The 14,063-nt window shown below is 45.4% G+C and overlaps 1 protein-coding gene across 1 annotated transcript; it reads left to right on the top strand.

Annotated features, from left to right (window-relative positions):
- Positions 1–206: 206 nt before the first annotated feature.
- LOC9635854 (cytochrome P450 71A1) lies at positions 207–2,104 on the top strand. The gene is made up of 2 exons (XM_002979721.2): positions 207–1,374; positions 1,428–2,104. The coding sequence occupies exons 1-2, from the start codon at positions 391–393 to the stop codon at positions 2,025–2,027; spliced, it is 1,584 nt and encodes a 527-aa protein (XP_002979767.2). The 5' UTR covers positions 207–390; the 3' UTR covers positions 2,028–2,104.
- Positions 2,105–14,063: the final 11,959 nt, after the last annotated feature.

The raw sequence follows: 14,063 nt of genomic DNA, 5'->3' as shown, positions 1-14,063 counted from the left end.
TGCAGAGGTTGCACCTTCATCCAGCCGAGATTACTAAAATCCCAAAGTAAGAAGAAGAAAAAGGAGAGACTCAAGCGCCATGTCAATGTGTCTACTACTTTAAACAGTCTCTAGCTCTCTAGTGCCTTTAATGTGCTCTACGTCATCCATGAAATCCTGGTGTGGATCACATCTATCTCCTCGGGAGACAAAACGTTCGGGAGCATCTCTAACACATAAAGCACATAAACCCAGACCTTAGGTAAAATACATTATTCTCAGAATATCTATATTAATCATAGAAAAACAATTCGTCTCGTCCACGAAAACCGAAGTTTCGTCGTACCTTTCGTTGCACTGTTTGCACAACTTGGGAGTTTCGTCTCCACCAGATGTCTCATTCGAGCATGGATGCTTCGACGAACACTCCCTCTGGAGCTTTCGATCCATCACTTCGACGTACTTAAAGCTCCACCAATCTCTTTTTTCTACCCGGGCAACATCATGGATGCGTTGCTGACTTGGATTTGCTCGTCACTGGCCGCCCTGCTGCTCCTCTTCCAGATTTTCCACTCCACCAGCGCGAGGAGCAAGAAGAACTTCCCACCAGGTCCTTTCTCATGGCCCCTCGTTGGCTCTCTCTTCTCGCTCGACTATCGGCATCGCTCCCTGGCCAAGATGGCTCGAAAGTATGGCCCTGTTATGTCTTTCCGGCTGGGAGTCCGGCCTCACATCATCATCAGCAGCCCGGAGATGGCGAGGCAAGTCCTCAAGGAGCACGACGTCGAGTTTGCGAGCAGGCCCCTGTTCTCCACCATCAGTCGGCTCGTTAGCCACAACTTCCAGGACCTTATCTTTGCACCGCACGGCGAGCGATGGAAGATGCTGCGGCGAGTGTGCGGCACAGAGCTCTTCACGGCTTCCAAGGTGAGCCACTTTGCCAGCACTCGCAAGAGGGAGCTGGGAGCGTTTGGAGCGATCGTTGAGGCGTCTGCAAAAGACGGGCACGAGTTTGATCTCAGCTCCATGCTGCACGAGTACTTCACCAACCTCATGACGTGCGTGTTGTTCGGGAGGAAATTCTACGGCACCGACACGCCCCTCACTCCCGAGGCCGAAGCCTACAAGGCGTCGTGGGCGATCCAAGCGAAAGAATCCAGGAGGCTGTTTGCCGGTGATTACATCCCTGCGATGCGATGGCTGGACACGCTCAGAGGGACGCAAAACCGACTCAAGAATGAAGTCCTACCAGCAAGATCTCGCTTTCTGGAAGCAGTCATCGAGGAGCACGCGAAAGACTTCGATCCGGAAAATCCCCGGGACTTCGTCGACGTGATGCTGACTCTGGGAGGAGAAGACAAGCTGAGCAACGACCAGATCATCGCACTGCTCCAGGTAGAAAGAAAAAACTTACCTTGTTCTTCATTCTTTCTCACGTATGCTTGCAGGATCTGCTGCTGGCCGGCACTGGAACGTCCAAGGGGACGATCGAATGGGCCATCTCCGAGCTGATAGTAAACCCCAGAGTCCAGGAGAAAGCTCACGAGGAGCTGGACAGAGTCGTGGGAAGAGACCGTCCCTTGGAGGAGTCGCATCTAAACGACCTGCCTTACATCCAAGCCATCGTCAAGGAAGTCTTCCGGAAGCGTCCAATCGCGCCGCTGGGCGTCCCCCACTACAACGATCGCGAGGTAACTCTCGCCGGCTACACGATCCCCGCCCACACCACGGTCCTCGTGAACATCTGGGCAATCCATCACGACCCAAGCGTCTGGAGCGACCCCGAGCTCTTTCTCCCCGAGCGATTCCTGGGCAGCGACCACAGCGTGCTGGGAAACGACTTCGATCTCCTGCCCTTCTCGTCCGGGCGGCGCCGCTGCGTCGGGATCCCGCTGGCCATGCCCCATGTCACGCTCACCCTCGCCTACCTCTTGCATCGCTGGAGCTGGCGATCGCCGCTTGGGAAGCCGATCGAGATGGCGGAGCTCGCGGGCGCGGGCATCGCCGGGGTCGCGTCGCCCCGCATTGTCTGTGCCTCCCATCGCTAGAGTCCTAAATTCAAATTTAGGGCTTGAAGTTATCTTAAGGGAGCTATTTGTGGCTAATGAACTCGCATTTCTTGGTGTGAAGAGTATTTCTTCCTCGGTTTTCTAAGGAGTGGTATAGAAAGGAGACCGGAAATCCGTCGACGCAGAAGGCCTTCGTCCGGAAAGATTTCTCCACAGCAGTCGTCTTATTCGGTTGAGGTGCTGTATACAGACTTGAATCAGCTTCCACCAAATTCCTCCTTATTGAAGCCGAATCCTTAATCGAATTATTAGTTCTCTAATCTATAAATTTCTAGTGTCCCATCTAGTGTGGGGCAATGAAAAGTGGGTTTTAAAGTGCTTTTATAACTCCTCTTTCAATCCAAAAATGCCCATGGTTTTATTAGCTTCATATAACTCCTCTTGTAGTGCATCATTGTCATCTCACTCCTTTGCTTATACTTCCAATGTGATATAAGAGAATGGTTGCATTACCACACTTCTCAGTGAAGCAAATAAAGACTACTATTTGCCAGCTTTCAATTATTTCCTTGAGCCAAAATTGATACTACTTGCTCACACTACTGTCAAACCATAAGCACTTGAAAAATTCCCTTTGGTAGGATGATATTCTGTACTTGAAACAACTATAAAAGGGTGTCCATCCCTATATTTGCGAGAGCCCTCATCAATTGCCCACTATAGTGTGGTCTTCTTCATGCCTCTATGATGACGAAGTGCATATTATTTCTCCAATTTGTCCTAGTTCACAGAATAATGTTTTTCACATCACTGCCCATATGCAAGAGTCCACTTTTTCCAAGTAGTTGACCATAATGTTCACCAACCTTGAACTATTGAGGTGTGTGATGGCTAGGTTTTCTAGGATGTCATCAATGGTCTTTTGGCGGGCATCCTCCTCCAACTTGCAGATTGCCCCACATAATAGGTTGATATCTTCTCATATCCCAAAGGTACAAGACTTGAAATCCATCTCAAACACATCACTATTAATCATTTGGAGTAGGGATTTTGCTTGTTTCAATAGCAAGTGTGGCAATTGTGCAGGGTTGGGAGGCCATTGCATTGCATTCAAAGGAATAAAAGCCAGCCAACAAATATAGCTTATATAGTCATTATAATGCAAATCTATTAAGACTTCCTTACTGTCTTTTTTAGTGTAATGTTGTGCTCTGCCTTGGCATATGTGGATGCCAACACAAAACACATCCTAGTAGGAAAAAGGCAATGTGATTATAAAAGTCTATCATCAAATGTGTATAGGAGAATTTTTCAAAACATTTACATTTCTCTTGGATTTCACAATTCTAGCAACTGAAAACAACTAAACTTGTTCTCAGGAGATATCTAAACTCTAATTTGTTGCATTGCTTTATATATAACATTCTTTTATGGCCCCCATACATTGATGGTTGTTATTGACCAAATCAAGGTGTGAAACTTAGAAATTTTATTTATAAAACTAATAGATTTGCTAGTTTTAATTTCCTTCATGTCCTCCTATATGATGGAAGCATTACATTCTCTATTATAAACCTCGAGAACTAGTAGTATAAAGTGTTTGAGGCGTTACACTGCTTGAGTCATGGAAAGCCAATGCCTAGGGTTTTTCTCTCACTCGAGTGACCGCCAACTCTTCTCTTTTCGTGTGTGTAGCTTTGTGGATGCTGGAATGCTTGGAACTCAGAGATCCAAGCGCGGTTAGATATGGGCAAAGAGCTGCGCCACGGGGATCGTAAGAGAAATGGCAGGCAAGCTCTTGTTTTTTATACGGTGAGGTCTATGCCGTGTACTTTCTGGTGCTGATGCGACGAAGACGACTTGGAACCTTAAAATCTACAAAGCAAAAACCCTATTTTATGCATAGGGCTGGTGGGGTGGATGCCATGTGTCGTGGCGGAATGGTTCCGCAGCGGCATAGGCTCCAGACTGCTGATGGTTGTGAGGGCAACGTTCTCTCACTTTGGACTGGAGCTGGATCATCCCGTGGTTCTTCGAAGTCCTGGTCTCTTCCACTGTCTCGGAGCTCAAGTGGAAGATCTGGACTGTGGCCGTCGCACGCGTCCTTGGCGCTACCGTGCCGGATGGCTACTTGCACCTCTTCATCGCGGCCGACTACTTCACGCGCCATAGCCCACATCAAGAGCAATCTAGAAATCCTCATCCCCGCCCCGAGTGCTGCACAGGCCGCTGCACGTACGCCCTGACCGAACTCCACCTTGTGAGTGCTTGTTTGTAGCAAAGTTATGGTTTTTTTTCTTTTTTGCAGGTCGAGGAGGCCACTGATCGGACACCAACGTCTTTCCCATTGGTCATCACAGATGAATATGTGTCAGGTAGCTAGGCGTACTTCTTCTTTGGATTCCTCTCAAACTGAGAGCTTGGTTCCTTTTCCACAGCCATCGTGTCGATATTGTTTCCTTGCACTCTCTCGCCCACTTGCGTTGCTGATGCCGCTCTCCTGTTCGATGCGAGCGGCAAGGTTTGTGTCGTCGTCTTCACCTGGCTGTTGCTCCAGCTCCAGAGCAACAAGCAGCCGCTGGAATGGCTCGACGCATTCGAAGCACAAGCTATAGCAGGTGACCGTGGTGGCGGTGGCGGAGCTGGACCCCTGGAAAATCTCTTGCTGCTGTTCTTGAGCAAGCAAGCAGTGCTGAAGGATGAAAAGTTGTCCCCGGCATCCTTGGACAAGCTCAAACGGATACGTTCCTGCATCGAAAACGCGCCCAGGATAGAGTGGAAGTCCATGGACCTCACCGTCGCTCTGCACCAGATGTTGGAGGTATGATGATTGATACCGTTTTGCTTGAAAGCATTCAACTTTTGTGTGGAAGGAGGTGATGGCAGCGGGAGAAATCCAATGGGACAACCAGATTCGTGCCCGGCTCGAGCAGTGGATCCAAGGCCACTACAACTTCCACCGCGGAGCCGCTCTTCCAGGAGCACGCAGACGTGAGCGTGCCGATTGCGCGCCTGATCTATACATGGATGCACACGAGGAAGGGATGCCGCGACCACGCCGAGCTCAAATCCCTGTGCTCGGCAGCAACATCATCGGAGTCGATTGTGGAGCACATCCAGGCTACGATGAGCCGGGGAAGCAGCGACGAGTGTCGCCAGCTTTGTGACGCGGCTGCCACCGTCTTTGGCAATGACTACGGTAGCCTTTTCGTGGAGATTTGCGCCAACGTGCAGTGGGATCCATGCCTGACCGCGTGCTCTCTAGAAGAATTCGGGGCGATCAAGCAGGCAGCCTGGGACGGACTCTTCCGGGCTGCGAGCTCCGACAGCACGCTTCAAAGGCACCGTTTTGACGATGGCAGCCGCAACGAGGCCATATGGAGACCTCGGATTTCCGACATGATCCTCTACATAGTTTATGTAAGCATGTAAATGATTCCATCCATCGCTTACGAGTTTGGTGCTGCAGCTGATCCTCGAGGACTGCTTGGGCGCCAGCGTTGATCGTGAGAGGTGGAAACGAGACTGTGAGTCTATACAGTGCCTTTCTCTTTGCTCAATCGTGATCCTTTTTGCTTGGATCGTCACAGGCAAGTCACTGCTGTATACCAGACGGGGAGGGCAGCGCGTGTCCCGCAGTGGAAAAGGGGTTTTTGTTGCGATTAGCAACTCCACCAGAGGAATCTGTGAGGCGTTTGCGGCGTGGATCCAGTCTCCAAGCACGCAGAGGGACTTGGGAGCGAGCTCGGATGAGATCCGTCATGCCATAAGAGAGGCAGTCGTCTCGGCTGGTGGAGTGGAGTATGACGAGGACAGGCCGCAACTCTGGGCCAGGATGCAAGAGCTGCTGGGTGTCACTGGCAACATTTGGATTTGCATGCTTGCTCGTGCCTATGTGCAGCATGAACACCACTTTGGTGCTTTAAAAAATGCCGCAAATTATTCCGGTGAAGATCTGCCCACAATTGTCCGCAAGCATTCAGGCCCAGAAAGTACACCAAGGATCGAAGTTTTCCACGGCCCCGGCAGCGCTTCCAGGATTTGAGTTTTGCTTTTGCTAGAGAAGTTTCCTTGCAATTGAGATTTCTTTCAAAGCCAATTTGCTGAAGCTGTCAAACCGGGACCCAAAAGGAAGCACACCTTTTCTAGTAGGAGAGTCTGCGCGCGCTCGGGCCACCTCCGAAGAAATGATCCAAGAAGTACTGCCACGTCAGCATGTTCGAAGGCTTCACTTGCTATTAGAGCAACACTAAATAATAATGGTCAATATTAATTTCTAACTCAATATTGGCATGTCTAAAAAATAGTAATATTATTGTTATTTTACTTATTGCTAAATTTATTATTTTTATTTTAAAAATATTATATCTTCGAAAACCAAAATTATCTATAAGTAATCATATTTCATTTTTTGTTTTTTTTACAAGTGGAAACAAAAGAAAAATAAAACATACCTTAACAACCAAGTATTCAAATGTTTTATCAATTTTTAAAACTAGCAAGAGTTATAAAAGGTCTTTGATAACTTGGTAGGTTGAATTCCTCCTAAATTAGGTGAGTATATGACCATATGCCAAAACTAAATATCCAGAATTTTAAATTAGTATTTAAATAACCATATTATAGATCATAAATAGTTATATCATTTTTTACACCTTGTATTTTAGAAAAGTGTGAAAAAGTGTTATTTATAGTATTTTCTCCTAATCTTGTTCTCTAGAGCCCTTACCCTGATCTTATGATGATGAGCTTTTATTCTATGCTAGGAGCTGCTAGAAAAACACATAGGCAATCTTGAAGAATTACAAGGCTGTGACAGGGATCCAAGGTGACGGTTTGGAAGTTAAGATAGTAGCAGTTTACAAGCTCCATGTGCTTTTCAAGCAGCAATCCAAAAACCATGAACAAGATGGATGCATATGAACTTGGATCCCTTGGGATCTAGTGTGGATTGCTCACTATACTTTTACCTCTTTTCACTACAAATGAAGCCTTCAAGAGAAGATCTCATTTGGAGATTTCACATGCTAATTACAATCAAACCCATTCCTCTAGTGGCTGCCAAACTTTAATCGCCAGGATCCCACAATGAGCATTTTCATCTCAGCAGAAGATCCAAGATTTCACTTGAACAATTAGATTCTAGACTCTAAGTTTTAGTTAAATTATGTTAAGGGTTATACTTTTTTATGTTATATGATTGTTATTAATTGTAAATAGGATATTCTTATATAATGTTATATTAACTATGTATGTTATAGTTATGATTTTTTTTAAAAATGATAACTTTTCACTCCCAACATAGCTGTAAGGGTCGAATATTCCACCACTAGACATGATGTTATTTATCATGTTTATATACCCATCCCATACACCAATGGGGCCATTCATGGATCATGATCCCATTCATCCAAGCCATTCTAAGTGTCACTATTGTGCATCTTTCATTTGCTTATTTCATTGAAAGGGGGCTGATGCCAGTTTTGTGTCCATGCCAAGTGATCCTAAATGGGATCCTTTAGATAAACTCTGCTCTATTTATGATGGTAGGCTGGATGGATACAATCTAAGTTCAAAAAGTGGGCAAGATTTGAGTTCTAATATAAAGTTCATTTCTTTTACACTCTAATAGTTTGGCTATGTTATTTTTATGTAAGGCTTTTTCAGAACAAAACAAAGGGATGTTTAAGGTTCCTTTGAACCTTCTAAATCTCGGGGTAAAAAGACTTGTCTTGGCATTTGGAACAAGAAGGAAGAATACCTCAAGCCCTTAGATCTAGACTTTTTTGAGCATTGTGAGCTGGGCAATCTCTATATTATAGATATGTAGAGAAAAAGAAGCATGAAGATAGCTTTGTAAAAGTAGTGAATTTCTCTCATTAAAGTTCATATTAGTTCTCTAATATATAAATTTTTAGTGTCTCATCTACTGTGGGACAATGGAGGGTGGGTTTTAAAGTGCTTTTAGAACTCCCCCTTTCAATCCAAAAATGCTCATGGCTTTATTAGTTTCATATAACTCCTCTTATAGTGCACCATTGTCATCTCACTCTTTTGCTTATATTTCCAATGTGATATAAGAGAATGGTTGCATTACTACACCTCTCAGTAAGGCAAATAAAAACTACTATTTGCCAATTTTCAATTAGTTCCTTGAGCCAAAATTGATACTACTTACTCACACTAGTGTCAAACCATAAGCACTTGAAGAATTCCCTTTGGTAGGATGATATTCCGTACTTGAAAAAACTGTAAAAGGGTGTCCATTTTTATATTTGTGAGAGCCCCCATCAATTGCCCACTATAGTGTGGTCTTCTTCATGCCTCCATGATGATAAAGTGCACATTATTTCTCCCAGTTCATGGAATAGTGTTTTTCACACCATTGGCCATATGCAAGAGTCCACTTTTTCTAAGTAGTTGACCATGATGTTCACCAACCTTGAATTACTAAGGTGTGTGATTGGGTAGGTTTTCAAGGATGTCATCAATGGCCTTTTAGCAGGCATCCTCCTCCATTGATAGCATCTCATATCCCAAGGTACAAGACTTGAAATCCATCTCAAACACACCAGTTGCCTATCATTTGGAGTAGGGATTTTGCCTATTTCAATAGCAAGTGTGGCAATTGTGCAAGGTCGAGAGGCATTGCATTGCATTTAAAGGCTTGGAATAAAAGCTAGGCAACAAACATAGTTTGCAAACCACTTGGGAATAGTCATTGCAATGTAAATCTATTAAAACTTCCTTACTTTGTCTTTTTAGTGTAATGTTGTGCTCTACCTTGGCATATGTAGATGCCAACACAAACCCCCGGCCTAGTAAGAAAAAAGGCTGTGTGACTACAAAAGTTCATCATCAAATGTGCATAAGAGAATTTTTCAAAACACTTACATTCCTCTACATTGCTTTATGTATAACATTCTTTTATGGCCACCCTTGTTAGGTGCCAGCTTTGACCACGTGGTCAATATCGGTCAAAGGGAGGCTCAAGGGCATATTAAGGCATGTTAAGGTAAAGGACTTAACCTACCCTAGGGTTTATAGTGGAGTGGCAGCATAGTGGAGCTTTTGAGGTAGCTTGGCAGTGGTTAGGTGATGATGAACCTCAAAAGGTGGCATAGCAAAGTCTAAGGAGACTAGTTCTCTGTGTTTTTGTGCCAAATTATAACATTGGTATCAAAGGAGTTGGTTAGAATGGCCAACCAAACTGAATGATGGAATCCTATTGTTGATGGTGGTGTTGAAGATGGTGCCGATGGAACTATAGAAGTTTGGACCATTCAAGATGTTGTTATGAACTACGAGTCCTTAATCGAAATCAACAAGAGATGCAAGACAAAATGCATGGTATAATGGATACTATGCGTGAGCATGAGGCTGGACATGGTAGCACTCCAAGTAAGCTTTCCTTGGTAGATCAACTCAAGATTCCAATATTTTTTGATGATTGTGATGTGGACGATTGTCTCACTTGACTAGCCAATGTGAAGAAGTTCTTGGCTGCTAGGGGAACTTTGGATGTAGAGGCTTTAGTGGCTATTCTAATGGTTTTGCATGATGTGGGTCTTCAGTGGTGGAATTGGCTTGAGGAGTCTCATGTTGTAGGTAAGAAACCACCAATGTCTACCTGTAAGCGACTAAATTTTCCATTCTACTTTAGTCACTTAACCACACCTTTGACCACTTAGAGGAGTCTCATTCACAATCTCCATCAGTCCAATTCAGGACTTGGGACTTGCTAGCCCCAAGAATGGCATCCATGCCACTCAACACTTGCACCTGGTCCAAGTGCTCCACGTGTCCGGTCCCAAGACCGACACCCAAAGGTACCACTGACATCTTGGCCCATTACGCTAAGGCCATGCCCATTCACCTTTGCTGCACTAGTGGTCCAATACCACTTGCATCACCATCCCGTCTCTCCAAGACTGGGCCATCTGTCCACGAGTGGTCATCCTAGATCCACTCCTTAGCATCCTTAGGACGCCCATAGACCTGGGGAATCGCCTTCCCCAAAGTCCCTTTCTCAGTTCCTACCAAGTCCCTTTCTGCCCCTGGCCGTGTTTGCCAACACTGCCACTGGATCGAGGCCCACAGGCCCGACCACTAAGTCCCATGGTCCTCTGGGACTTCCTCACCTCACGACTGTGTCCTTGGTCACTACCCCAGAGGACTGCTCCTCTTCCTTTCCACAGTCTAGGCCTTTGGGACAACTTTTCAGAACACCGTGGCCTTACGCGAGCCACCTGGGTACTCTCCCCGCCTTTCGCCTTTAGGTGCTCTAGCCATGGGCTTAGAGCGAGGTTCCGTTGAGCCACGCCTGGTATCCAAGTAGGTAGTGCCACCCACACTTGGACTGGGAGCATCGGCCAGTCGATCTCCCGGGGGAACTAAAGCCGGCTCTTGAACACTTCACTAAGCTACCCCGCTTGTCAGTCCATGTTCACTCTAGTCTTGGACTTCCCAGTGGGCAGCTCATCACCCAACACTGGGTCCGGCCTTCTTGGGCCAAATTGGCCTTTCCTGGCTAAACTGGCTCCACTGCAGTCCTCCCCCTACTATACTTTTGGAGCTCACCAAACCCCCCAGGGTTTGGGAGACGAACGCTTTGGGCTTTCACCCTCTCAGACTCGAACTCGGACTCGGACTCGGACTCGGACTCGGACTCGGACTCGGACTCGGACTCGGGCTCAGGCTCGGTCTCGGCCTCGGCCTCGGTCTCGTTCTCGGTCCCAATCTCGGTCTCGGTCTCGGTCTCGGTCCCGGTCTCGGTCTCGACTTCGGACTCCATCTTGGACTCCATCTCGGACTCCATCTCGGACTCCATCTCGGACTCCATCTCGGACTCCATTTCAGATCCATCTCGGGTCCGCCTCAGACTCCATCTCGGACTCCATTTCGGGTCCATCTCGGGTCCACCTCGGACTCCATCTCGGACTCCATTTCGGGTCCATCTCGGGTCCACCTCGGACTCCATCTCGGACTCCATTTCGGGTCCATCTTGGGTCCACCTCGGACTCCATCTCGGGTCCATCTCGGACTCCATCTCGGACTCCATTTCGGGTCCATCTCGGGTCCACCTCGGACTCCATCTCGGACTCTATTTCGGACTCCATTTCGGGTCCATCTCGGGTCCACCTCGGACTCCAACTCGGGTCCATCTCAGACTCCACTTCGGACTCCAACTCGAGTCCATCTCAGACTCCACTTTAGACTCCAACTCGAGTCCATCTCGGACACTTCCATGTGTCATGTGTTGGTCCTTTTGGGTCCCTTTTTGGAGCCTCGCTTTTTGCTCGCTTCGTGCTCGTTCCTCGAGCACTTCTTTGGGAGTTCCACTCCCGCTCTTGACTTTTCAAGTCGGAGCTTTTGGTCCAAACGTGTTACGCTTGTTTGGCTCTCGCTTCAGCCACTACCATGTGGCACCCTTTCCGGCTCCACTTTGGGGCCTAGGGATTTTGTGTCTCACACTACCATGGATGAGTTTAAGGCTACTTTTCGTTTACGTTTTGCCCCTTACTATGATGTGGAAAATGCTTATATAGAACTTTGACATTTTCAACAAAGGAAACTAATGCTCGGGTACTATATTGAGAAGCTTATTCACTTGATTAGCTATGTTCCAACAAAGGATCCAGATCAAAACAAGTCCTACTTCATTGATGGCCTTCGTAGTGAAAGTATGTGGTAACACTTGCATCATTCTTAGCCTACAAAGAGTTTGGAGGAGCTCTTTGATACAGTTTGTTGACTTGACAATGACAAACACAAATCTCGCAAGCGTTCGCAAAGTCCTTCTGTCCAGAATCATCATGATGATCGCCGTGGACACAAGGATGGGAACAAGCATCACAAGTTGAAGTCAGTGGTGACTACTTCAGATGCAAAGGGGTCAAAGAAGCAAAAGTTCTTTGTGAAGAATTATAGACAAAATTGTCATTATTGCAGTGAGTCTGGACACTATAAGGCTGATTGTCCACAGTTGAAGAACAAGCAGTAGGGCAAGAAGAATAGCCAATCTTCTACTGACAGTAAGTCAGATACTAAAAAGTTGCAAACTTTGTAGTGTGAGGATGATGGGGACCACCATTCTAGTCGGAGGAAGAGGCTTTCGAACATTGCTCGTCAACTCAATTATGTGGGAATAAGATGGAGCTCGAGGATACTCATGAATCAGCTTTAATGCTGGAGGGTGTATTCTGTGGTGGTCCAATATGGATTTTACTGGATAGTGGGAGCGATAACAACTTTGTTTCGGCAAAGTTTGTTGTGGAGCATGGCCTGTTCACACGAGGAGTTCTTCCATACATAGTGGAAGGTGCAGCTATCTCTAATTAGCATTTCGATGCTTATGTAGAGGGGTTGAAAGTGTTGGTTGGCAAAACCACACTTGTAGAGACTTTTTATGTCACGGATATCTATTGTGTGAATCTCATTCTTGGGATGCCATGGTTGGTGAAGGTGGATCCGGAGATAAAATGGAGTATTAAGCATGTCTCACTGGAATACAATGGTGTTAAAGATGTGTGGTTTGGAGAGGGAGTTGTTATGCTTTACACTATATCTTTGAAGTGGGTTTGTTGTAATGGAAAAACACTTTCAAGTTACTTGCTGTTTATGTTTACCAAGATTGGTCTGAGGAGTGGATATCATTAGATTACAATGGATGATGCATTTATCTCTAAGATAGCATTCAACACAAGCTTTAGACATTTTGAGTTTACAGTTATACCATTTGGTTTGACAAATGCACTAGCCATATTTACTCAGTTGATAACGAAGGTATTTAGGTGTTATCTTCATGAGTCTGTGGAGATTCTCTTGGACAATATTCTTGTTTTCAGCAAGAATATGGAAGAACATAAGATGCATTTGCACAAGGTTCTTTCATTACTCTGTAACAACAAACTTTATATGAAGAAGAGCAAATATGAATTTGCAAAGTCGAAGGTGGAATATCTAAGTCATATTGTGACATCTAAGGGTGTTAAGACTGATCTAAGGAAGGTGGTTGTGGTGGAGAACTAGCCTACACCAACTACAATGGTTGAGTTACTCAATTTCCTTGGAATGGCAAGTTACTACTGACATTTCCAACATAAGTTTGCGGAGGTGGCTATTCCTTTGACACAGTTGTTGCACAAGAACGTGCCATTCAAATGGAAGAAGCCATAAGAGGAGAGTTTTGTGGCACTGAAATGATTGTTGAGCGAGGCTCCAATGCTTCACATTGCTGATCCATCAAAACTTTATGAGGTGACATGTGATGCTAGTGGTTATGCATTGGGAGGAGTTCTCATGTAAAAGGGACAGCTTATTGCATATAAGAGTCGAACTTTGAATCCTGCAGAACAACGTTATTCCATATATGAACAAGAGTTACTCTCTATTGTTCATGCTTTATAGATGTGGCAGCACTATCTTTATGGTGTAGTGTTTGTGGTGTTAACGGATCACAAGCCACTTGTGTATCTTTTCATACAGAAAGAGTTGAACACTAAATAAGTTCGTTAGATGGTCAAACTCATGGAGTTTGGGGAGTTTCCTCTTGAGCATCATTTAGGAAAATTGAATGTGGTGGCGAATGCTTTATTTCATGTTTGTCATGTGACGATGTTAAAAACACAGTTTTGTCATCATTTGAGTAAAGTGGTCAACAAGTTTGGGCAATTGGTTGAGCGTACTCAAGTTCAAGATGCTGACGTGGCCTCTTTGCAAGATCAGATGGAAGCCCCTTTCTCATTAGTGGATAGGATTCTCTGCTACAATGGCCATGTATATTTGCTACGGGTGGATATATTAATTACTCAAATTTTATTCCACTGTCATGATCATCTAGAAACTAGTCATTTTGGGGGGAAGAAGACATATGAGTTGATTAAGCACAATTTTTATTGGAGGAATATGAAGATTGATATCCTCGATTATTGTAAATCATGTGAGCTCTATCAGTGGGTTAAGGTGCCATGGGAAAAGTTGAGGGGACTAACCTTTACCTATTCCTTAGAGCCGTTGATATAGTATCTCTATGCACTTCATCACTTATTTGCCGCGAACATAAGGGCAAAGGAA

Source organism: Selaginella moellendorffii, unplaced genomic scaffold (genome assembly GCF_000143415.4).
Source record: "Selaginella moellendorffii unplaced genomic scaffold, v1.0 SELMOscaffold_42, whole genome shotgun sequence".
In the NCBI taxonomy this organism is placed as follows: Eukaryota; Viridiplantae; Streptophyta; class Lycopodiopsida; order Selaginellales; family Selaginellaceae; genus Selaginella; species Selaginella moellendorffii.
This window is presented reverse-complemented; position numbering and strand designations above follow the sequence as displayed.